The sequence below is a fragment of the Ovis aries genome, chromosome X, assembly GCF_016772045.2.
Source record: "Ovis aries strain OAR_USU_Benz2616 breed Rambouillet chromosome X, ARS-UI_Ramb_v3.0, whole genome shotgun sequence".
Classification (NCBI taxonomy): domain Eukaryota; kingdom Metazoa; phylum Chordata; class Mammalia; order Artiodactyla; family Bovidae; genus Ovis; species Ovis aries.
Window position 1 is genome coordinate 42,720,117 of NC_056080.1, and position 26,057 is coordinate 42,746,173.

The 26,057-nt window shown below is 41.7% G+C and overlaps 1 protein-coding gene across 1 annotated transcript; it reads left to right on the forward strand.

The window, feature by feature from the left end:
- Positions 1 to 2,882: 2,882 nt before the first annotated feature.
- On the forward strand, positions 2,883 to 3,995 carry LOC101106143 (PSME3-interacting protein-like). Its single transcript, XM_042242284.2, is given in 2 exon segments — positions 2,883 to 3,558; positions 3,560 to 3,995. Coding segments are annotated over 2 exon segments (759 nt in total). The 5' UTR covers positions 2,883 to 3,073; the 3' UTR covers positions 3,834 to 3,995.
- The last annotated feature ends 22,062 nt before the right edge of the window (positions 3,996 to 26,057 follow it).

Below are 26,057 nucleotides of genomic sequence, written 5' to 3' on the forward strand. Positions count from 1 at the left end.
TGCCATTTCCTTCTCCAGAGGATCTTCCCAACCTAGGGATTGAACCCAGGTCTCCTGCATTCCAGGCAGACGCTTTGCTGTCTGAGCCACCAGGGACTACACAGCCCACACTTAAAGAGAAGTAAACACTGCATCTTGTCTTGAAAGGAGAAGCATCAAAGAATTTGTGAACTTTTTTTAAAAATCACCATAGTCATTGAAGTAAAAAAAAAAAAAAAAAAACTAAAATGCTTCCCCATGAAACAGAAAAAGTTCCTATCATACATTAGCGGCACTCTGTTGTGATTATCTGTTAAGAGTGATGGTGACCTGCTGTGTCACATGGGAAATCATTTTGATGCAATCATTAATATTAAGCAAGCTATCCCAGAATCCCAGAGGTTACAGAATAGAAAAGTTCACAGACCAAAGTATGATGCAAATAATAAACATATAGTTTATTAAATCTATCTGAAACGCAATGAGAAACTGAAGGGTTAATAGGGTAGCAGAGATGTGCCTGCAAACGGGTCTCTCTGCTCAGGCTGAGCGTCCTTGCATACAAGGCGTTCTGCCAAAGAGTCTGGATACAGCCTTGAGTTAAATGGTCCCTTGCAAACGAGGGAGCATTCCCTTCTTGAGATAAGAGGGAGATGAGGGCTTTGTGCAGATTCTGCAGTAGACAGAGACTTCACTCCCCTTTGCTGTACGATAACATGTATGCACCTGCACTGTACTGAAAAGGCTTATTCTTACAGTCTGGAATTCTGCCTAAGGAGGGCTTTATAATAATAAACGGCAATTAGTTTGCCCAGTTCTGTTCCTCTGGCCAGAGTGGTGTCCTGTCTGTCTCTTGTGTGTCTTGTATGTTCTGTGTCATTTCACTCGTAGTAACGAACAGAAACAAGAAGGAAAAGATGGGATAGTTTAATACCTTTAAGATAGGTAGAACAGAAGAACTGAACACCTAAATCTTTAGAATACTTTCTCTTTCTCTCTTCTCCTCTCCCTCTCTCTTTTCCTCTCTCTCTCTCTTTCTCTCTTTCCTGCTCTCTTTCTTTTCTTTCTGGGCAACATCAGCCTTTGCCTACTGATGATGGAGTTAGGAAACTGCATTGTGGGTTTCAGGGACAGGCATTCCTAGACACAATAAGCCTGCTGAACAGCTATGAGATTAATTTGCTTCTCTTGGGAAGAGCACATGTGAAGCCATAATTGAACCCTGCAGGATGTCACCAATGTGTGGCCAGTTTAGAGGTGACATGACTGTCAACCAGGGGTAGCATGATCATGATTTGGTCTTGTTTTTTCCATTACTTTATATCCATAGGAACACTCTTGTCTATTCTATTCTATCCTTCATTTGTTCTATTTAACCTTAACGTATCTGTTAGGTTACTAACATTATCTAAATTCAAAACCTCTTAAAAGTTCTGCCTATCTCACAAGCCACATGCGTACTCACTGTCTATACTTAACAAATCCTATGAATTTTGCATATATCTTATGAGCATCTAGCTTATTACTATTTATGCTTAACACTTCTTATGGTTTTCATCTGTCCCATTTAATTTTCTTTTCCATAGCAGAAACAAATTATTGAATTCTAACAGAAATATGAATGATAGCAGTTGTATTATTCTCAAATAATAGCAAAAAGAGACATTTTACACGGTCTGTAAAAGCAGAGACAGCTCATTGCTAATTGAGGGAATATTTTTTTTCATTATGTATTTGGATTATATGAGCTCTAAAAGAAATGAGTGATAGCATTTAAAAGAGGTGATCAGGTCACCAAACAATGGACCTGCATAGCCGACAGCTCTTCTGGACAATAGTGGACTGCCCCCCATACATATACCCCACCCCTGCCGCTGCCTGCAGAACAACCAGTAACAAACATTAAGATCTACTCGGCAAAATGCAGCAGATTTAGTGACGACTTCAGGAGCCAGATGGCATCCAAAGAACCTCTTGCAGATTCAGTTCTCTGGAAGCAGATGCTGTGATAGAATCTGGGGTACAAGATGACTGTGTGCTAAATTGTTTCATCATCACGTCCAGCTTTTTGAGTCCCTATGGACAATAGCCCACCAGAGTCCTCTGTCCATGGGATTTTCCAGGCAAGAATACTGGAATGGGTTACCGTGCCCTTCCAAGGGATCTTCCCAACACTGGAATCGAACTCGCATCTCTTACATCTCCTACATAGCAGGCAGATTCTTTACCACTAGCACCATCTGGGAAGGCCACAAGATGACTAGAGATAGAAATGTTTGAAAGAAAGGGGAGCAGAGGGAGAAGCTGAACTATGGTGCAGACCCAATACAGGCTAGTTCAATCCAGTGAGAATCTGTGAAGATGGGATCATCCATTAGAGGTGTCTCCCAACCAGATAAAACAGCAAGGCCTTTACTCCACTGTGTCCATTAGTCATTGGATGTGGATGCCCTGGAAGAGCATGATCTTTCACAAGGCTGCTTTCTGCAGAGGAAGAGACCCGGAAGACACTGACAGCTGGAGGCTGCCTGCTGACTCCACTCCTCACAGTTCAGTTCAGTTCAGTTGCTCAGTCATGTCAGACTCTTTGTGACCCCATGAATCGCAGCACACCAGGCCTCCCTGTCCATCATCAACTCCCAGAGTTCACTCAGACTCACGACCATCGAGTCAGTGATGCCATCTAGCCATCTCATCCTCTGTTTTCCCCTTCTCCTCCTGCCCCCAATCCCTCCCAGCATCAGAGTCTTTTCCAATGAGTCAACTCTTCGCATGAGGTGGCCAAAGTACTGGAGCTTCAGCTTTAGCATCATTCCTTCCAAAGAAATCTCAGGGCAGATCTCCTTCAGAATGGACTGGTTGGATCTCCTTGCAGTCCAAGGGACTCTCAAGAGTCTTCTCCAGGTGAGGAAAAGGAAGCCCTGAAGGGTAGAAAGAAATACCAAAGCAAAGGCTGTTTTCCTGCTTTCATTCTTTCTGTTTTCCTTCTTTTTATTTTTTCTTAAGAGCGAGCGGCGTTGGCGGTGGCAGTTTGGGGTGGGCGCTGCCGAGGTGAGGGGGTCTCGCCTCCTGCACACTGGTAGACTGTTCCGTTATGGATGGAGGGGATGACGGTAACCTTGTTATCAAAAAGAGGTTTGTATCTGAGGCAGAACTAGATGAACGGCGCAAAAGGAGACAAGAAGAATGGGAAAAAGTTCGAAAACCTGAAGATCCTGAAGAATGCCCAGAGGACGTTTATGACCCTCGGTCTCTGTATGAAAGGCTACAAGAACAGAAAGACAGGAAGCAGCAGGAGTATGAAGAACAGTTCAAATTCAAAAACATGGTAAGAGGCTTAGACGAAGATGAGACCAACTTCCTTGATGAGGTTTCTCGGCAGCAAGAACTAATAGAAAAACAGCGAAGAGAAGGAGAACTGAAAGAACTGAAGGAATACAGAAGTAATCTCAACAAGGTTGGAATTTCTTCAGAAAACAAGAAGGAAGTGGAGAAGAAAGCTGTGAAACCCATAGAAACCAAGAACAAGTTCTCCCAGGCAAAGCTGTTGGCAGGAGCTGTGAAGCATAAGAGTTCAGAGTGGAAACAGTGTGAAAAGACTGAAATCGGACCCTGACCCAGATGACAAGAATCAAGAAGCCCCGTCCTGTGTGTCTCTGGGAAGCACCTCCCTGAGCAGTCCCTCCATCCACTGCCCGTCCGCGGCTGTCTGTATCGGCATCCTCCCAGGCCTGGGCGCCTACTCTGGGAGCAGCGACTCTGAGTCCAGCTCAGACAGCGAAGCCACCATCAACGCCACGGGCAAGATTGTCTCTTCCATCTTCCGAATCAACACCTTCCTCGAGGCCCCCTAGCTCCTCTGTTTTCACCGCAGGGTGCTCCTCCCCACAAGTAGACTGGACAGTTTATTCTGCCTACAGGCATTACTTCCCACAGAAAACTCCTTTGCCTGCTCCTTATGCGCACCGTGACATTTTTAACTGCATCTAAGAATGTGCCAGAATCCAAAAAAAAAAAAAGAGTCTTCTCCAACACCACAGTTCAAAAGCATCAGTTCTTCAGCGCTCAGCCTTCTTCACAGTCCAACTCTCACATCCATACATGACCACAGGAAAAACCATAGCCTTGACTAGACGGACCTTAGTCAGCAAAGTAATGTCTCTGCTTTTGAATATGCTATCTAGGTTGATCATAACTTTTCTTCCAAGGAGTAAGTGTCTTTTAATTTCATGGCTGCAGTCATCATCCGCAGTGATTTTGGAGCCCAAAAAAATAAAGTCTGACACTGTTTCCCCATCTATTTCCCATGAAGTGATGGGACCAGATGCCATGATCTTCGTTTTCTGAATGTTGAGCTTTAAGGCAACTTTTTCACTCTCCTCTTTCACTTTCATCAAGAGGCTCTTTAGTTCCTCTTCACTTCCTGCCATAAGGGTGGTGTCATCTGCATATCTGAGGTTATTGATATTTCTCCTGGCAATCTTGATTCCAGCTTGTGTTTCTTCCAGTCCAGCGTTTCTCATGATGTACTCTGCATAGAAGTTAAATAAGCAGGGTGACAATATATAGCCTTGACATACTCCTTTTCCTATTTGGAACCAGTCTGTTGTTCCATGTCCAGTTCTCACTGTTGCTTCCTGACTTGCATACAGATTTCTCAAGAGGCAGGTCAGGAGGTCTGGTATTCCCATCTCTTTCAGAATTTTCCACAGTTTATTGTGATCCACACAGTCAAAGGCTTTGGCATAGTCAATAAAGCAGAAAGAGATGTTTTTCTGGAACTCTCTTGCTTTTTTGATGATCCAGTGAATGTTGGCAATTTGATCTCTGGTTCTTCTGCCTTTTCTGAAACCAGCTTGAACACCTGGAAGTTCATGGTTCATGTATTCCTGAAGCCTGGATTAGAGAATTTTGAGCATTACTTTACTAGCGTGTGAGATGAGTGCAATTGTGTGGTAGTCTGAGCATTCTTTGGCATTGCCTTTCTTTGGGATTGGAATGAAAACTGACCTTTTCCAGTCCTGTGGCCACTGCTGAGTTTTCCAAATCTGCTGGCATATTGAGTGCAGCACTTTCACAGCATCATCTTTCAGGATTTGAAATAGCTCAACTGGAACGCCATCACCTCCACTAGCTTTGTTCATAGTGATGCTTTTTAAGGCCCACTTGACTTCACATTCCAGGATGTCTGGCTCTAGGTGAGTGATCACACCATTGTGATTATCTGGGTCGTAAAGATCTTTTTGTACAGTTCTTCTGTGTATTCTTGCCACCTCTTCTTAATATCTTCTGGTTCTGTTAGGTCCATACCATTTCTGTCCTTTATCGAGCCCATCAATGTTCCCTTGGTATCTCTAATTTTCTTGAAGAGATCTCTAGTCTTTCCCATTCTGTTGTTTTCCTCTATTTCTTTCCATTGATCGCTGAGGAAGGCCTTCTTATCTCTCCTTGCTATTCTTTGGAACTCTGCATTCAAATGGGTATATCTTTCCTTTTCTCCTTTGCCTTTCACTTCTCTTCTTTTCTCAGATATTGTAAGGCCTCCTCAGACAACCATTTGGCATTTTTGCATTTCTTTTTCTTGGGGATGATTTCGATCACTGCCTCGTGCAATTTCATGAATCTCCGTCCATTGTTCTTCAGGCACTCTGTCTATCAGATCTAATCCCTTGAATCTATTTCTCACTTCCACTGTATAATCATAAGGGATTTGATTTAGGTCATACCTGAATGGTCTAGTGGTTTTCCCTACTTTCTTCAATTTAAATCTGAATTTGGCAATAAGGAGTTCATGATCTGAGCCACAGTCAGCTCCTGGTCTTGTTTTTGTTGACTGTATAGAGCTTCTCCATCTTTGGCTGCAAAGAACATAATCAATCTGATTTCAGTGTTGACCATCTGGTGATGTCCATGTGTAGAGTCTTCTTTTGTGTTGTTGGAAGAGGGTGTTTGCTATGACCAGTGCATTCTCTTGGCAAAACTCTGTTAGCCTTTGCCCTGCTTCATTTTGTACTCTTATGTACTCCAAATGTTTGCCTAGGAACCAGAATATAATTCTAATATAAATTCTGAATTTTTTGGTTCAGTCACAGGTTCCCATAAATGGTGGGTATATTAGTCAGGAAACAGTAACAAATAAACCCTAAAATCTCAGTGGCTTCACATGACAAAAGGTTCATTCTCACTCACATTCTACTCAGGGAACACTGTGCTATATATACTCAATCACCCAAGTAGTAGAAGGTCCATTGTCTTGAAGCTATGCCATTCAGAAAACATGTTCTCCACTCACTTCTACATGTCAGCTCATTAACCAGAATCCAGTGCCACGGCTACAACTTCAAGACAATGGGAGTTGGAAACTGTAAACTTCCTGTGTATCAAGACAGTAGAAAATGGAATGGATTTGGTGAGCACATGGCATTGCCTTTTACACAATGAGGGATAGATGGCAGTTTGGTTCTGTAAAAACTCCTGGTGCACCTTCAAACCCACTTCTCAGTTACTCTTACTTTTATCTGGGTTAAATAACCCCAGATTTGGCACTGTATATCAGCAATGCCAAACAACTGCTTTGGGGAAGAAGACATGAAAGTAAATTTTGAGACAACTTGGTACTCAGGGATCATTGTCTTAGCTTACCTATACACCTTGAAACTACTGGGGTATAAAAATGATGAGTAGAATTGAAAAGCTATATTAATATATGCTCAAGTTCAAATACCATTTTAGAAAAAAATCTTCACAATTTTAAGAAAACCAGAATCAAGAGAGGACTGGTGGTCTATCAAAACACCAAGGAGCCAAATAAGCATTTTTCCACATTCTTCCTCAGACGGCAAGATAAGGCAAGTCACTGGAGTTGTTTCTGTGTCTCATTTCTTCTAAATATATGAATAAACAGAATATTTCCAGAACATGCATGCCATCTAAACTCACAGACAAATATGGTGTCTGAGTATCTTTTATTCATTCCATCTCTTTCTCAGTTCAACAAAACCATGATAGACTGGTATCACAGGCTGCTTCCTTGAGATGAGTAAATGGTTTACTTTCTCTCTACAAATATGGACTGAACATATATTGTGAGGCAGTTTTCTCTGAAGATGAAACAGTGGCCATACAGAGAAATTCTCTACCCATTTAAAGCTTTCATTCTGGATCTGGATACAGATAGACAAATAAATGATTCAGTGAGATAAATAGTGTGTCAAAAGGTTGTAAGTGCAACAGGGAAAAACAAAGCAAGGAAAACAAATGGGAGCTGAGATGGGAGTTGTCATGGGCTTTGGGTCATTGTGAACTGGTTCCTGGTGCTCTCGAGACAGACAGTAGCAGGAAAAGGAGACTTGGGTATGGAGGTTTTGCCAGAAACATGTAGTGTTCTGGTTTCCTTCTCATTCCTCAATGGTGAGGTGGAGACTGAGGAATAGATTACTGGAGAGACTGTAGAGTTCTGGAAAGCGCCTCTCAAACTCTTGCTCTCCATTGATTTTTCTGCTTTTCCCATTGAACTGTGGCAGCAGTTGAAGGCAGCAACTGTAACTATGGGGATTCAATAAATGTAGGATAACTGAATAAATCTCTCTAAGATGCCTTTTCAAGTGTTGTGACTGAATTGATTAGCTAGCAATCTATAGCAGTGGCTTGGTAACAGTGGTGGCTTTATAATGTGTCAGCTTGGCTAGATGGAACTACATTTTCCAGAATTCCCTTCCTTGTATGTTTCCAGTGAGAGTCAGTGGGGAGATTCTTGGGAAATTTGGAACCCAGAAGAGAAGCAGTGGGTGTTTTGTAGCTCAGACATATCAGTGTTGATCTGCTAACTCACTCACTAGTGTGAGGCTAGATCTGAGACCATTCTACCTTTTCCTGGATTCCCCTGCAGCATCTCCAGTTCCTGAGGCAGGTGTGTGTTGTCAACTTTTTAACAATGCATCACAGTCACACCCACTAAGGTCAAGGGCAACAAGAACTAACATGGATCTCAGTCCGTCCTTGGGGGTTCCAGGCTGCCTTTTCTCTTTCCACTTTACAGCTATCTTTCCTTCCTGATTGCCTGCCCTGAAGGCTTCACGTTCTAGTGTTAGACACAAAGATTTACACACACACACACACACACACATCCTCGTGGCTCTGCCTCTAGAACCTAGTTGTACTGTAATGGATATATATTTTTTAATTATTAATGTCCCTAGAGAGTTATGAGAAAATATTGCATCTGTGAAAAAAGACTAGGATACTATAACAAAAGGGACATTTAGAAAACAACCCAGAGAAGTTATCAGAACTCAAAAACAAGACAGCAAAAATTTTAAACTTCAGTAGATGGTTTGGAAAATATAGATGAGATAATCTCCCAGAAATTAGAGCAAAAAGATCATAACTTCTGCCTTGCTCACTTTCTGATTTTTCTGACTTGATTGCTCTGATAAAGCCAGCTGCCATGTTGTGATCCACCCTATGGAGAGGTTCATGGGACAGGAAACTGAGAATGGCCTTCAGCCTACAGCTAGGGAGGAACTGAGGCCCGCAGCCCAACACATGGAACTGAATCCTGCCAACAACCACATGAATGAGATGGGAAGTGTGTTGTCCTCTACTCGAGCTTCAAGGCGACTGTGACCCCAGCCAAGGCCTTGACTGCAGCCTAATGAGAGACCCTGAATCAGAGGACCCAGCCAAGGTGTACCCAGATTCATGACCCATAGAAACTGGAAGGTAATAAACGTTTGTTGCTTTAAGCTACTAACTTTTCAGAGTGATTTGTAGCGCAACATTACATAGCTAGAAGGGCTTCCCTGGTGGTGTAGTGGAAAAGAATTCCCCTGCCAATGCAGGAGGTTTGATCCTTGGGTTGGGAAGATCCCCTGGAGAAAGAAGTAGCAACCCACTCCAGTATTTTTGCCTGGAGAATCCCCAGGGACAGGAGCCTTAGCGGGCTACAGTCTACAGGGTCTTAAAGTATCAGACGTGACTGAGAGACTAACACTATACTAATGGTAGATGATCATTAACCTAAAATAAATTGATCTGTATTCAGAAGTTATAAGTAAAGTGTAAGCACTTATTACAGACATATCTTAATGCAATCACATTCAGGTTAGGTGGAAAGCATTACAATTTTGGAGTGTTAAATGGTATAAACTTTGTTCTAGTCTCTCTCCCTGACTAATAGTAGCATGGATTAAACTTGGCAGCAAACAAGACGTTCTCAGAAGAGAAAAACAGGCTTCCATGGGTCTAGGACTAACCCCAGAATTTGGCAAGAATTTCTGAAGAAAGCAAAATCCTGACTTCTAAGGAAAACAAAAGATGCATTTGTTTGTCAGTAATTAAGCTTTCCTAGGAAGTTTTCAGAAGTGAATAACTCAGATCTTGATATTCCAAGATACCTATCCCTAGGTGAAATGTGCACTTATTAAGTTTGTGTCATGTATGGGTATATGCAAAACTGCTTTACTGTAAGTTACAAATCACTGAGAAGAGCCAAGGTTATGCAACTTCAGGATTGGTCTTAATCCTGAGATTCTTTCTTGGCTCTATGTTTTTAGGGGAATATGCCGACATGCCAACTTGCAACATATTTCCACTGTCAAATGAGTGTGTTGGTCTCATTTTCCTTTTCCAGACATTTGCGCAGTGTGTATACCCATCCTGTGATTAACAATTGTTCTATATTTAGCAAATATATTTCATGAAAGCAGTAACAGCTGTGGTATTTAGATAATGGTTCAAGAATTTCTGTGTGAAAAACTATGTCACCTAGAGCTGCTTTTGTAGTTTTTAAATAGATTTCATATTGCAATGAATCCTTCACACAGGTTTAAAGATTTTAAGAATATAGACAATGAAGAGGATGAAATGAAGCCTACCTTGTTGAATTCTAAACGAATTAGTACAAGCTTCTCATGTGATATCCTACCACCATCATGCAATGCTCACTTAGTACTGACTTTTTAAATATTTATTTATTTTTAATTGATTGATGATTGGTTTACAATAGTGGTTTGATTTCTGTCATACATCAACATGAATTAACCATAGGTGTACTTTTTTTCATATTTATTTTCTCACTTCAGATCTGACTTGCTAAGTGAGTAGGAAAAACTCACCTGTCTGGTGTGTCTTTTTATGACTCACACAGAATGTTTCACTTTCAACACTCTAGCCACCCAATGTGTGGGGGATAGGGTTTCCCCCACCAAGCAATTCTCTGCAACACTAGCTGAGTGTCCTATAATTCAATTTAATTTAATTCTGATACTATCTACCAAGAGTCAGCATCAGCTCCTACAAGATAAGAGTTCAGGTCCATAAGACTGCCCCAGCCCCACTTCAGATACCAATTGCAAGCCCAAGTTATCACTTGTACTTTTGACCAACTGGCTATAAATTGAGTTCCCAGGATCCCTTCCTTGGGTTGGATAATTTCCTAGAAAACACAGAACTCAGGGACACACTATTTACTAGTTTATCATATAAAGGATAAGATAAAGGGTACATCCAGATAGAAGAGACACAGAGGGCAAAGTACATGGGAAAGAACACAGAGCTTCCAGGACCTCTCCAGGAGCATCATTCTCCCAGTATCTCCATGTGTTCATCAATCTAGAAGCTCCCCAAACCCCATACCACTGGAATTTTTATGGGGGCTACATCACTTATGCAAGATTCATCATGAAGGCAGGTTCCAGCCCATCCCCCCTTCCTGGAAGATGAGGATGGGGCTGAAAGTTCCAAACTTCTTGTCAGAGCTTGGTCTTCCTGGTAACCTGTCCCTATCCAAGAAGCACTGCTTCATTAGAACAAGAGATGTTCTAATTCTCATCATTTAGGAAATGACAAGGGTTCTAAGAGCTCTGTGCCAGGAACCAGGAGCAGAGGCCAAGGTCTATTTTTCCTGTGGCTTCACACTAAGTTGTTGCTATTGTTTAGTGACTGTAACCTGCTAGGCTCCTCTGTCCATGGGATTTCCCAGGCAAGAATACTGGAGTGGGTTGCCGTTTCCTTCTCCAGGGAATCTTCCTGACCCAGAGATCTAACTCGTGTCTCCTGTATAGGTAAGCAGATTCTTTACCACTGAGCCACCAGGGAAGCCCCCCCTCCCCAGAAGCAAATCAGCAAATAAAAATGCATGTGAACAATTACAGGAAAACATCATAATAAAAAATTAACTTTAATAGCTTAAAACTCTCTAAACACAGGGGGACTATCAAATTCATTTTTGATTATGAGACTAGCTTTTAAAATGGAAGAACTGGCTAGAACAATTAGCAGAACTGCTTGAACAGCATATTTTTCCTGAAATTCAGGTGGTCTACTTAAGGCTTAACTACTCTGGTAGGCAGCAGTGGTTGAAATCAGGAAAGCATTTACTTGACTTCAGGTCTGGAACTCTTTTCAATGAGTAAGAGAGGGAGATGGCTGAAGAAATATCTAACAGTGCACAGGAAACATCTATGCCTTTCTCTCACCTTCTCTTTAATCACCTAAAAGAAAGTTCATGCACTAAATCCCATGTAACTTTTTCCTACTAGAGAGCTCTAATCTATCACTCTGAGTTAATTTACAATTCTAACATATTTCAGGCACCTAGCATGGGCGGCTGTGACCTGCGCCACTTAGCGCAGCAGAGAGGAGCTACCCCACGTCTGAGGTCAGGGGCAGAAGCCGGGAGGACCCCATGCCCGAGGGGCAGCGGCCAAGAGGAGTTACCCCACGTTCAAGGTCAGGGGCGACAGCCAGGAGGAGCTACCCCACGTCCAAGGAGTGGTGGCTGTGCGGGTGCAGGAGGGCCTAGAGGAGCTATTCCCCAGTTGTGGATATGACTAGTGATAGAAGCAAGGTCTGATGCTGTAAAGAGCAATACTGCATAGGAACCTGGAATGTCAGGTCCATGAATCAAGGCAAATCGGAAGAGGCCAAACAAGAGATAGCAAGAGTGAACGTAGACATTCTAGGAATTAGCAAACTGAAATGGACTGGAATGGGTGAATTTAACTCAGACGACAAAAAGTAGAAAGTCAAGAAACACCTGGAGTAACAGGCAAATTTGGCCTTGGAGTACGGAATGAAGCAGGGCAAAGGCTAATAGAGTTTTGCCAAGAAAATGCACTGGTCATAGCAAACAGCCTCTTCCAACAACACAAGAGAAGACTCTACACATGGACATCACAAGAGGGTCAACACCGAAATCAGATTGATTATATTCTTTGCAGCCAAAGATGGAGAAGCTCTATACAGTCAACAAAAACAAGACCAGGAGCTGACTGTGGCTCACATCATGAACTCCTTATTGCCAAATTCAGATTTAAATTGAAGAAAGTAGGGAAAACCACTAGACCATTCAGGTATGACCCAAATCAAATCCTTTATGATTATACAGTGGAAGTAAGAAATAGATTTAAGGGCCTAGATCTGATAGATAGAGTGCCTGATGAACTATGGAATGAGGTTCATGACATTGTACAGGAGAGAGGGATCAAGACCGTCCCCATGGAAAAGAAATGGAAAAAAAAAACAAAATGGCTGAGGAGGCCTTACAAATGACTGTGAAAAGAAGAGAAGTGAAAAGCAAAGGAGAAAAGGAAAGATGTAAGCATCTGAATGCAGAGTTCCAAAGAATAGCAAGAAGAGATAAGAAAGCCTTCTTCAGTGATCAATGCAAAGAAATAGAGGAAAAGAACAGAACGGGAAAGACTAGAGATCTCTTCAAAAAAAATTAGAGATACCAAGGGAACATTTCATGCCAAGATGGGCTCGATAAAGGACAGAAATGGTATGGACCTAATAGAAACAAAAGATATTAAGAAGAGGTGGCAAGAATACACAGAAGAACTGTACAAAAAAGATCTTCATGACCCAGATAATCACAATGGTGTGATCACTCACCTAGAGCCAGACATCCTGGAATGTGAAGTCAAGTGGGCCTTAGAAAGCATCACTAGGAAGAAAGCTAGTGAAGGTGATGGCAATCCCAGTTGAGCTATTTCAAATCCTGAAAGATGATGCTGTGAAAGTGCTGCACTCCATATGCCAGCAAATTTCGAAGACTCAGCAGTGGCCACAGGACTGGAAAAGGTCAGTTTTCATTCCAATCCCAAAGAAAGGCAATGCCAAAGAATGCTCAAACTACCACACAATTGCACTCATCTCACATGCTAGTAAAGTAATGCTCAAAATTCTCCAAGCCAGGCTTCAGCAATATGTGAACCGTGAACTTCCAGATGTTCAAGCTGGTTTTAGAAAAGGCAGAGGAACCAGAGATCAAATTGCCAACATCCACTGGATCATCAAAAAAGCAAGAGAGTTCCAGAAAAACATCTCTTTCTGCTTTATTGACTATGTCAAAGCCTTTGACTGTGTGGGTCACAATAAACTGTGGAAAATTCTGAGAGAGATGGGAATATCAGACCACCTGACCTGCCTCTTGAGAAATCTGTATGCAGGTCAGGAAGCAACAGTTAGAACTAGACATGAAACAACAGACTGGTTCCAAATAGGAAAAGGAGTGCGTCAAGGCTGTATATTGTCACCCTGCTTATTTAACTTATATGCAGAGTACATCATGAGAAACGCTGGGCTGGAAGAAGCACAAGCTGGAATCAAGATTGCCGGGAGAAATATCAATAACCTTAGATATGCAGATGACACCACCCTTATGGCAGAAAATGAAGAGGAACTAAAGAGCCTCTTGATGAAAGTGAAAGAGAAGAGTGAAAAAGTTGGCTTAAAGCTCAACATTCAGAAAACGAAGATCATGGCATCTGGTCCCCTCACTTCATGGCAAATAGATGGAGAAACAGTAAAAACAGTGAGAGATTTTATTTTGGGGGGGCCCCAAAATCACTGCAGATGATGACTGCAGCCATGAAATTAAAAGACACTTACTCCTTGGAAGAAAAGTTATGACCAACTTAGATAGCATATTCAAAAGCAGAGACATTACTTTGCCGACTAAGGTCCGTCCAGTCAAGGCTATGGTTTTTCCAGTGGTCATGTATGGATGTGAGGGTTGGACTGTGAAGAAAGCTCAGCACCAAAGAATTGATGCTTTTGAACTGTGGTGTTGGAGAAGACTCTTGAGAGTCCCTTGGACTGCAAGGAGATCCAACCAGTCCATTCTGAAGGAGATCAACCCTGGGATTTCTTTGGAAGGAATGATGTCAAAGCTGAAACTCCAGTACGTTGGCCACCTCATGCGAAGAGTTGACTCATTGGAAAAGACTCTGATGCTGGGAGGGATTGGGGGCAGGAAGAGAAGGGGATGACAGAGGATAGGATGGCTGGATGGCATCACTGACTCGATGGACTCGAGTCTGAGTGAACTCCGGGAGTTGGTGATGGACAAGGAGGCCTGGCGTGCTGCGATTCATGGGGTCGCAGAGTCTGACACGACTGAGCAACTGAACTGAGCTGAACTGAACATATTTCCTTCCTTCTTAAATGAATACTGAACACCTACTCTAGGTCAGCTCCTTATACTAGTTATTGGGATTATAAGAAAATAGAAATAGTTCCTGCTCTAATGAATCTCACATTGTATAGTGGGGCTGGGGGAGGCAGATGTAGATAATGAAACAACAGACGATAATAAAATATGTACAATTAATAAAATAAATTTTTAAATGTAGTGTCATTACTGGAGGAGAACTGAGGGAACATGTGTCTCAGAGACCTAAACTAGTGAAGGCAGTCAGGGAAAGCAGACTTTCCAGCCATGTGAAAGACGATGTCATTCATTAGGGTCATAGAGGAAGGGGGTAGTTACAGCAAAGGAAATGAAGAATTTTATTCTAGGTCTGTTGTGGTGTTGGAGAAGACTCTTGAGAGTCCCTTGGACTGCAAGGAGATCTAACCAGTCCATTCTGAGGGAGATCAACCCTGGGATTTCTTTGGAAGGAATGATGCTAAAGCTGAAACTCCAGTACTTTGGCCACCTCATGCGAAGAGTTGACTCATTGGAAAAGACTCTGATGCTGGGAGGGATTGGGGGCAGGAGAAGAAGGGGACGACAGAGGATGAGATGGCTGGATGGTATCACTGACTTGATGGACGCGAGCCTGAGTGAACTCCGGGAGTTGGTGATGGACAAGGAGGCCTGGCATGCTGCGATTCATGGGGTCACAAAGAGTTTGACACGACTGAGCAACTGAACTGAACTGAACTTAGTGAGCTTATGGTGCCTACACACAAGTTATATTTTGGTGGCAGTCAGATGAACCTTGTCTGGAGCTCACAAGAAACCTCTAACTTGGGAGTCTTCACAGTGTGGCTGGTAAAGGAAGTGTGTGTGTGTTTGTGTCTGTGTGTGTGTTCAGTTGTGCCGGACTCTCTGTAGCCCACCAGGCTCCTCTCTCCACAGGATTCTCCAGGCAAGAATACTGGAGTGACCTAACATTTCCTATTCCAGGGGATCTTTCGCCACCCAGGGATGGAACCTGCATCTCCTGCATCTCCTGTACCTCCTATATTGGCAGGCGGATTCTTTATCACTAGCGCCACCTGGGAACTTGGGTAAAGGAAGCCAGAGGGGATGAATGAGCTCACCCAGTCAGAAGACTGGGAAATGGAAGAGAGGATGCCTAGGGCAATACAATGAAAGACAAAACCATGCAAAGGTAGAAGAAAAAGAGTCAGAGAGAGCTACCAGAAAAGTAAATAGAATTCCAAGACTGTAGAGCTCCAGAAAGAAAAGAAAGAGTGCCTCAGGGAGAGAGGGAACGTTGAATGCTGTGGAAAGCCAAGTAAAATGACAACTGGGGAATGTTAATTAAGTTAGTGACAAAACACTAGGATAAACTTGGCAAAACCAGTTTGAGAATAGTGGTAGAGTCAGAATACAGATTGCTAGAGTGGGAGCTGAGTTAGGAGAAACATCAAGTGTAGACAATTTATTCTAGAAGTTTGGCTGTGCAAGGGAGTTGAGAGAGCCTGGACAGTGAGTGGGCAAGAAAATGAGGATGAATTGACTAAGCAATAGGTGAAGCAGGATGGGACAAAAAGAGATTTTTTTGGTCCATTCCCCCCACCCTCTGCCTTTGGTAACCTTAGTTTGTTTTCTATGTTCTGGTACGCTAACACTATATTGTAAATCAACTGTACTTCAATTTTTAAAAAGAGAGACTTTTTTCTCTTTTGTCTTTTGAATGGGAGATATTTTCAGATTCACACTTTGATGGGAAAGAGAATGTAGAAGAGAAAGGGTTAAAAATAAACATCAGAGAGGAAGATGGAGATGAAGAACAAGAAAGGGAATGAAAATGGCCAGAAATATAAATACTGAAGGAGAGAGAATTCAGAGCACAGTTCCTACTGCAACTGGCAGGAATGAAGGAAAAGACTAGTGTGAATGCTGATAAAGGTTGGTAGATGTAATTGCAAAAAGTGGAGAGGATTTTGTTATTGAGTTGTCCAGGCCACATAAGATAAAAAACAAGAAATTAAAAGGAGTTAGTTCATCGCAGCACTGTTTACAACAGCCAGGACATGGAAGCAAGCTACATGTCCATCAGCAGACGAATGGATAAGAAAGCTGTGGTACATATACACAATGGAGTATTACTCAGCCATTAAAAAGAATACATTTGAATCAGTTCTAATGAGGTGAATGAAACTGGAGCCTATTATACAGAGTGAAGTAAGCCAGAAAGAAAAACACCAATACAGTATAATAATGCATATATACCGAATTTAGAAAGATGGTAATGATAGTCCTGTATGCAAGACAGCAAAAGAGACACAGATGTATAGAACAGTCTTTTGGACTCTGTGGGAGAGGGTGAGGGTGGGATGATTTGGGACAATGGCATTGAGACATGTATATTATCATATGTGAAACAAATCGCCAGTCCAAGTTTGATGCATGATACAGGATGCTCAGGGCTGGTGCACTGGGATGACCCAGAGGGATGGGATGGGGAGGGAGGTGGGAGGGAGGTTCAGGATGGAGAACACATGTGCATCCGTGGTGGATTCATGTTGATGTATGGCAAAACCAATACAATATTGTAAAGTAATTAGCCTCCAATTAAAACTAAATAAATAAATAAACAAAAATAAAACTTCTAAAAAAATAAAACATAAATAAAAGGAGTGGACCTATTAGGGTCCAACTGTTACAAAAGTAACAGTTGATCTTAAAGGACATGAAATTCATTTATTTAACAAACATTCACCTAGTACTATAATAGGGCTTTCCTAGTGGCTCAGATTGGAGAAGGCAATGGCACCCCACTCCAGTACTCTTGCTTGGAAAATCCCATGGATGGAGGAGCCTGGTGGGCTACAGTCCATGGGGTCTCGAAGAGTTGGACATGACTGAGCGACTTCACTTTCACTTTTCACTTTCATGCATTGGAGAAGGAAATGGCAACCCACTCCAGTGTTCTTGCCTGGAGAATCCCAGGGGTGGGGGAGCCTGGTGGGCTGCCATCTATGGGGTCGCACAGAGTTGGACACAACTGAAGCAACTTAGCAGTAGCAGCAGTGGCTCAGATGGTAAAGTACTATAATAGGTTTTATGAGAATATTAAATTTTTGATGAAAAAAATTCTCTTAATTTTACAAACCAATGGAAAAAAAAATCTTCCCTCTTTTAGTAAATGGTAACCCCTACCATTCTACCATTCATCTAGTTGCTTGGAGGAGAACCCAGGAGTCAACATTAACTCCTTCCTTTCCTTCATCTACCCTCCATGCATGCACACACAACACACACACATATACCATATCCAACACTGGGAAGCCCTGTCAATTCTATTTCTAAAACAAGTCTGGAATTTGACTGGTATTTGCATCTCCACTGCCTCAATCTTGATCCAAACCACTAGAATAAGAATTCAACTGAATACAATTTACAAACCTGATTGGTTTTATTCAGTGATTCATTAGTTGGACAGCATCCAATCTAGCAGATACAAAGGAACTCTGAGGAGCCATACAAGGTAAGAATTTTATAGACAGAAGTAAGCAGAAACCAGGAAGTTGGAGGAGGTAACAAAACAGATCGATTACTGCAAGATTACTGCAAGATTACTTTCCTTTAGGGGATGGCAGGGGCTTATTGGTCAGATTGCCTGACTAGCGCTGATCAGATTGCTGATTGGCTGGTTTAAGATTCCATTAGTGGGAGAGCTGAGAGTGTAATTAAATTACAGCTCAGTTTGGTAAAGTGAGGCTTAGCATAAACCACTCCATTTTGAGTCTTTTGTCTTTAACACCTTCTAACTTGTTTCCTCCTGATAACCAACAGCAATAACATAGATCAGATCATTATAGTCACCTACATAAAACCTTCTAACAGTTTCCAACTGCTCAGAAAATAAAATTGTCACCATACCCTGAAAGACCCTACATGTTTTCCTGACCACTTGTCCACACTTCCCTCATTCAAAACACCTCAAAAAAAAAAAGTTATAACCGGGAAAAAAAAAAAAAAAAAGCAAATCATCTCCTCCACACTGGGACATAGGCCCCATCTTAGTTCCTAGAATATGTTAAACTCCTGTTCAACTTGGGGCTTTGAACTTGCTGTTCCTCTGCCTAAAGCATGCTTCTGGCTTTTTCCATGACTGGCTCTTATTCAACCCCAATGTCACTCTTACTTGATAATTTCATTAAAAGTGTCTCAGTTTACTACCTATGATAGCACTTTAATGATTCCCATCACAACACCAAAGACAATTTGTAGTCATTTTATGGGTTTACTTTTGCTGTTTCTATTTCCCACTAGAACGTAAATTCCATGAGGGCAGGGACAATGTGTGTCTTGTCCCCAGTTCCTAGAATAGGGCTTGGCATATGGAAGACACTCAAAAACGCAGCTTGAATAAATGAATTGCTCAAAAACAACTAACCAATAAACAAAGCAGAATGAAAGTATACTGAATTACACATAAGATAAAATTTGTGAGAGCACATAAGAAGAGATGATAAATTCTCCTTGCCTAATAAATATAATGACAATGAGAGTGTTTAAGGCAAAACTAATCTATGCTAGTAGAGGTCAGAATGATGCTTTCTCTTGGAGGGGTGTGGGTTCTGTTTCTTTATTTGGGTGCTAACTACCCAACTGTGTTCAGTTTGTGCACTTTTCAGGATGTATATTTCTTTAAAAAGTGAAAATTGAGGGAAAACATACTTTATATGGACCATGTGACATCAAGGTACAATAACAAATATTCATAATGGTGGCCTAAGTAATCAATAAGATTAAGTTATGTTTATTGTGAACTACTTTCTAAAATTTCAAGTGTGTTAACATATTTTTTTAAAGATTTCCACTAAAAATAGTTAAATCATGCCACTGAGTTGGGTCTATTATCTGTAAATTTGACTTAAGTGGAGTACCTTGTGCTTCCTTGATGCTCAAGAAATAAAATATTAATGCATTAATGCCACTGGAACAACCACAAGATCCAGGTCAGGACCACTACCCCATTTTACAGAAGAGAACATTGAGGCCCAGAGAAGTTATCCAATTTTTTTATAGTTGCAGATGCAGAAAGGCTGGAGTCAAGTTCCTCTGACTCTAGGAGCAGTACAGTATGCCTTACTACTCTCTGTATGAGTACATGGCAATCTGGAAGAGAAGAGGCAGAGCCAATGGGGTTGGGCTTGGGCCATCTCAGGAAGAACAGTCTGATAAGAAGATCCTCTGTGAGTGAAGACCATCTTCAAGACTCCATTTAACATCTCCCATGACTCCTCTCCACCTGCTTTGAGTGGCACTTGGCATGTTTTTTTTTTTTTTCCTTGAGCACTGAAACTATGAATCTTCATTAAGCATTAACCGAGTCTAACCACAGATATAGCTAGGCTCTGAGTGCAGCCATGTTTTATTTCTAGGGTCCTCTGTACATCTATCCTCTGGTTATAAATAGTAATAAACAGAAATCACCCTGCAAAATTACTATCCTCTGTTAAGGCCTAGAAATTTCACCTCAAAGCTGATGTAATCATTTAAGCCAATGCCTACGTAACCACTTCTCCAATATGTAAGTTCAAGACATTGATTTATGAACCAATCAAGGATTATCAAGTCCTGATTGAATGAGAATGTAGGCTATTAGAGGAAAAGAAGTGAAATGTACTTTGGCATAAAGTGGTCTCAGGAAGTCCAGTTTTCCCAGAATTCTATCAGATCTTGAGGGCTTGGTGCAGGCCTCTTCTTGGGCCAATAAGATTAATATGTGTAATTCACATAAACCAACATAGCCACATAGCCCCCATGTGAGCATCAGAAATGACAGTTCTGTATCCCAGGAGGAACCTGAACTTGATACAAAGTTCTAAGATAAAGCATTAGATAAGACCCAGAATTGATTGGACTTGAGACCAGATTAGATTTAACAAAGCCTAGGGACTTCCCAACTGGAATTCCATCACCTCCACTAGCTTTGTTCCTAGTGATGCTTTCTAAGGCCCACTTGACTTCACATTCCAGGATGTCTGGCTCTAGGTGAGTGATCACACCATCGTGATTTTCCGGGATGTGAAGATCTTTTTTGTACAGTTCACTGTGTATTCTTGCCACCTCTTCTTAATATCTTCTGCTTCTGTTAGGTCCATACCATTTCTGTTCTTTATCAAGCCCATCTTTGCATAAAATGTTCCCTTGGTATCTCTAATTTTCTTGAAGAGATCTTTAGTCTTAGAAAGCATCACTACGAACAAAGCTAGTGGAGGTGATGAAATTCCAGTTGAGCTATTTCAAATCCTGAAAGATGATGCTGTCAAAGTGCTGCACTCAATATGCTAGCAAATTTGGAAAACTCAGCAGTGGCCACAGGACTGGAAAAGGTCAGTTTTCATTCCAATCCCAAAGAAAGGCAATGCCAAAGAATGCTCAAACTACTGCACAATTGCATTCATCTCACATGCTAGTAAAGTAATGCTCAAAATTCTCCAAGCCAGGCTTCAACAGTACATGAACTGTGAACTTCCAGATGTTTGAGCTGGTTTTAGAAAAGGCAGAGGAACCAGAGATCAAATTGCCAACATCCACTGGATCATCAAAAAAGCAAGAGAGTTCCAGAAAAACATCTCTTTCTGCTTTATTGACTATGCCAAAGCCTTTGACTGTGCGGATCACAATAAACTGTGGAAAATTCTGAGAGAGATGGGAATACAGACCACCTGACCTGCCTCTTGAGAAATGTGTATGCAGGTCAGGAAGCAACAGTGAGAACTGGACATGGAACAACAGACTGGTTCCAAGTAGGAAAAGGAGTGCGTCAAGGCTGTATATTATCACCTTGCTTATTTAACTTATATGCAGAGTACATCATGAGAAACGCTGGACTGGAAGAAACACAAGCTGGAATCAAGATTGCCAGGAGAAATATCAATAACCTCAGATATGCAGATGACACCACCCTTATGGCAGAAAGTGAAGAGGACCTAAAAGCCTCTTGATAAAAGTGAAAGAGGAGAGTGAAAAAGTTGACTTAAAACTCAACATTCAGAAGACGAAGATCATGGCATCCAGTCCCATCACTTCATGGGAAATAGAGAGGAAACAGTGGAAACAGTGTCAGACTTTATTTTTTGGGCTCCAGAATCACTGTGGATGGTGACTGCAGCCATGAAATTAAAAGACACTTACTCCTTGGAAGGAAAATTATGACCAACCTAGATAGCATATTCAAAAGCAGAGACATTACTTTGCCGACTAAGGTCCGTCTAGTCAAGGCTATGGTTTTCCAGTAGTCATGTATGGATGTGAGGGTTGGACTGTGAAGAAGGCTGAGCGCCAAAGAATTGATGCTTTTGAACTGTGGTGTTGGAGAAGACTCTTGAGAGTCCCTTGGACCGCAAGGAGATCCAATCAGTCCATTCTGAAGGAGATCAGCCCTGGGATTTCTTTGGAAGGAATGATGCTAAAGCTGAAGCTCCAGTACTTTGGCCACCTCATGCGAAGAGTTGGCTCATTGGAAAAGACTCTGATGCTGGGAGGGATCGGGGGCAGGAGGAGAAGGGGGCGACAGAAGACGAGATGGCCGGATGGCATCACTGACTCGATGGGTGTGAATCTGAGTGAACTCTGGGAGTTGGTGATGGACAGGGAGGTCTGGCGTGCTGCGATTCATGGGATCGCAAAGAGTCGGACACGACTGAGCGACTGAACTGAACTGAACTGAACTGAACTGAACTGAGGGGCTTCCCTGGTGGCTCAGACGGAAAAGCGTCTACCTACAATGCAGGAGACCCGGGTTCAATCCCTGAGGTGGGAAGATCTCCTGAAGAAGGAAATGGCAACCTACTCCAGTATTCTTGCCTGGAAAATCCCATGGATGGTGGAACCTGATAGGCTACAGTCCACGGGGTCGCAAAGAGTCGAACACAACTGTGCGACTGAGAACAAGCTCAGAAGCTCCAGCTCGGAGTCAGTTTTCTGGGAACAAGGAAACTGACCTCAAACAAACTCTTATAAAATATAGAAGTTATTATAAGTTTGGGAAATGTAAAGGTCATGAGTGTAAATAGCTACAATATGAATGCAGCAGAAAATATCTTCCTTGGAATTTTATTTTAGAAGCAGTAAATTGAGACACTTTGAAAGGAGGACAACGTGAAACTCTCACTGGCAAAGCCCATGAACAATGCCCAGGAAATACAAATAGAATTTGGGCAATAAAACAAAGTCTAACCTTTTGCTTTTCCTTTGTGCTTAGTCAAGTTTCACTTGCTCAGAGGGTGCCGCCTGCAGAGGTCTTGCACGCAGCACTTAAGACTGGAGTTCCAGGTGCAAAACGGCAGCAACCACACCTCGATTCAAGATGATGGTGGCAGGGAGTGTGCGGAGATGCTGGGCTTCACCCTGAAATCCTGGCCGTGATTAACATGTCTACGCAGCTGCAGAGAACTCTTCACCCCTCCCCCTGAACCAGAGATATCTACAAAGCAGCCCCGCCCACAACCTGACCAGTGGTGAAGAGCAAGTGCTCACACCTCCTGTCTTTCTCTGATGAAGAGTAAAAGCTTCCTTTCGTTTCTGAACTGAACTTGATTTCCTTCCACTGGTTCCAAGGACGCCAGGCAGAAGGATCTTTGTTGGGGACCAACTCAGGAGGGTCCATAACACAACTGCAATTAAAAAAAAATAGATTTAGCTTAGACATCATTTTAATTTTAGGGATGTTTCAGCCTACAGCTATTTTAGAACTGGAGACCCAGGCAGAAGTGCTGAATTTTTGTCTGTGGTAAACTGTGCCTGAAGAGACCAAGGTTGATACTTTTAATATCTAAAAAGCTCATCTATATCAATAAATAAAAGCATGAATACTTCAAAAGATATAAATGTTTAATGGCGTTGAGTACATAACTCAAAAGCAAGCATATATTAAGAACAATCTCCAGTAATTTAAACTGTAGTTAAACAAAGCAATATTTTCCCTATTAAATTAAAATACATTAAAAAAATTATAAAATTCCTAACCGTGGCGAGGTTTTAATAAAACAAGTTCTTACTTACTGCCAGTGGGGTGCAAATTGGCAGTTTTTTTGGGGAAGTACTTTAAAGTTTGATAGTAAAACTAAGAGATTAACATCCTTGCTCAAACTAATCCCATTTCTTGGAACCTAACATGGCATCTGGTCTCATCACTTCATGGCAAATAGATGGGGAAACAGTGGAAACAGTGTCAGACTCTATTTTGGGGGGCTCCAAAATCACTGCAGATGGTGATTGCAGCCATGAAATTAAAAGATGCTTACTCCCTGGAAGGAAAGTTATGACCAACCTAGACAGCATATTAAAAAGCAGAGACATTACTTTGCCAACAAAGGTCCGTCTAGTCAAGGCCATGGTTTTTCCAGTGATCATGTATGGTTTTTCCAGTGAGAGTTGGACTATAAAGAAAGCTGAGCGCTGAAGAACGGATGCTTTTGAACTGAGGTGTTGCAGAAGACTCTTGAGAGTCCCTTGGACTGCAAGGAGATCCAACCAGTCCATCCTAAAGGAGATCAGTCCTGGGTGTTCATTGGAAGGACTGATGTTGAAGCTGAAACTCCAATAATTTGGCCACCTGATGCAAAGAGCTGACTCATTTGAAAAGACTCTGATGCTGGGAAAGATTGAAAGCAGGAGAAGGGGGCGACAGAGGATGAGATGGTTGGATGGCATCACTGACTCAATGGACATGGATTTGAGTAGACTCCAGGAGTTGGTGATGAACAGGGAGGCCTGGCATGCTGCAGTTCATGGGGTCACAAAGAGTCAGACACAACTGAGCGACTGAACTAACTAACTAGTCCTCAAGGAACAATTCCAAATATGGTAAAAGTTTTATTCTACATTTCTTTTCATCACAGCATTAATTCAGTTTGCAAAACTGTGACAAATGTGAGACATTAAGCCTATATATGCATTTGATGGACTGTTATGCAATCATAAATGATTACAAAGAGTTTATAAATTTTGGGGAAATGCTCATAACTTAATGCTAAGTGAAATTTTAAAAGAGACATACATTGTGCATTTCCCCTCTTCTATTGAGTGGAAAATTTCTCTTCCACCTGATATCACTTTTGGGCAACTATATCCCACGTTTAAAATATTTTTTCTCAACAATTTTAGATACTGAAAAGATATTGTATATCTCAGTTTTATTTCATTTTAAGATGATCCCTGTTGCGTTGGACACGTTTCTTTCACATCCATTGTCTCCAGCAATCAGACAAAATGGTTCGCTGAAACTTCATTGGAACACAATACAGTAGCAGGTTAAAACACTGTCCCACTGTGGGATGACTTCAAGAACTTTAGGGTTTTTAAGTAGTTCAAGGCCCTGGATCATCGCCCTAACTCTATTTGCTCTGGCAAATGCAGTGAAAAGACTTTATTTACTGAACTACCAAAGGAAATTTACCTCAAGGTGACTCAACCCATAAAGCCAGCAACAGTAAAACCCAAGGACTTCCTGGCAGGAAGACTGCGTCCTGCTGGTGTTAGCTCCTGCAGGAAGAGCGGCTTCATCATTAACCAGTTAGTCTCCATGTAATGAGTGGTGTACAGCCAGAAGAAACGGTAATGGCTTTATGTCTTATATAAGTGTTCCAGAGTAAAATCTACAGTTAGGTACTAGAAACACAGACAAACTTCTGCATTTCTCTGCATTTTTCAAACAATACTTCTTGAGGGAAAAAATGCTAGTCAGATAGCTTGATCTGTGATTTAATTCCTTAGCATCACTGCCCTGGATGAGTTTGATACATATAAAAGTCTGTTCTGTTACCAGAGCAGTACTTGGGAAATCATTTACATATTACCAAAAAAATGTGTTCATATAACATAATTTAAATGTTTAAATTTGCATTTCAAATTAAAAAATGATGAGAAATGTATCATTTATCTTCTTGTCATGTGTGCATGTGTGCTCAGGCATGTGTGACTCTTTGCAACCCCCCGGACTGTAGCCAGCCAAGCTCCTCTGTCCATGGAATGTTCCAGCCAAGAATACTGGGGTAGGTTGCCATTTCCACCTCCAGGGGATCTTTCCAACCCAGGGATTGAACCTGCATCTCTTGCTTCTCCTGCATTGGCAGGCAGAGTCTTTACCACTGTGCCACCTGGGAATAAATTTGCAAAACTTATTTGTAATATGTGTTATCTTGGCTATAAAATATGAAATCAATGGTTTTCTTTATTTTTTTATACTTGACTTTTATTGTCTTATTTCTTCTCAGTGGGATATGATTTTCTATAAGAAGGTAATAACAACATGAATTTTAAAAATATTTAACATTTGTTGTAACAGTATGATTATTTGTCTCAACTACAGACTTACATACACGCCTATACCAGAAACAAAGGGAATTCCCTGGCAGTTCAATAGTTAGGACTCCGTGTCCTAACACGGATTTTCACTGCTGAGGAGGGCCCAGGTTCCATCCTTGGTTGGGGAACTGGGATCCCACAAGTCTCACAGTGTGGCCAAAACCAAAAAAAAAAAAAAAAACTTTCTCCTCAGGTGTAATTAGAACAAATCAATTTTGTTAAGAGAACAGTCAATATTCAACAGAGTGTAGCAAAGATATCGAGGAACTGGAACTCTTGTACATTGCTAATAGAG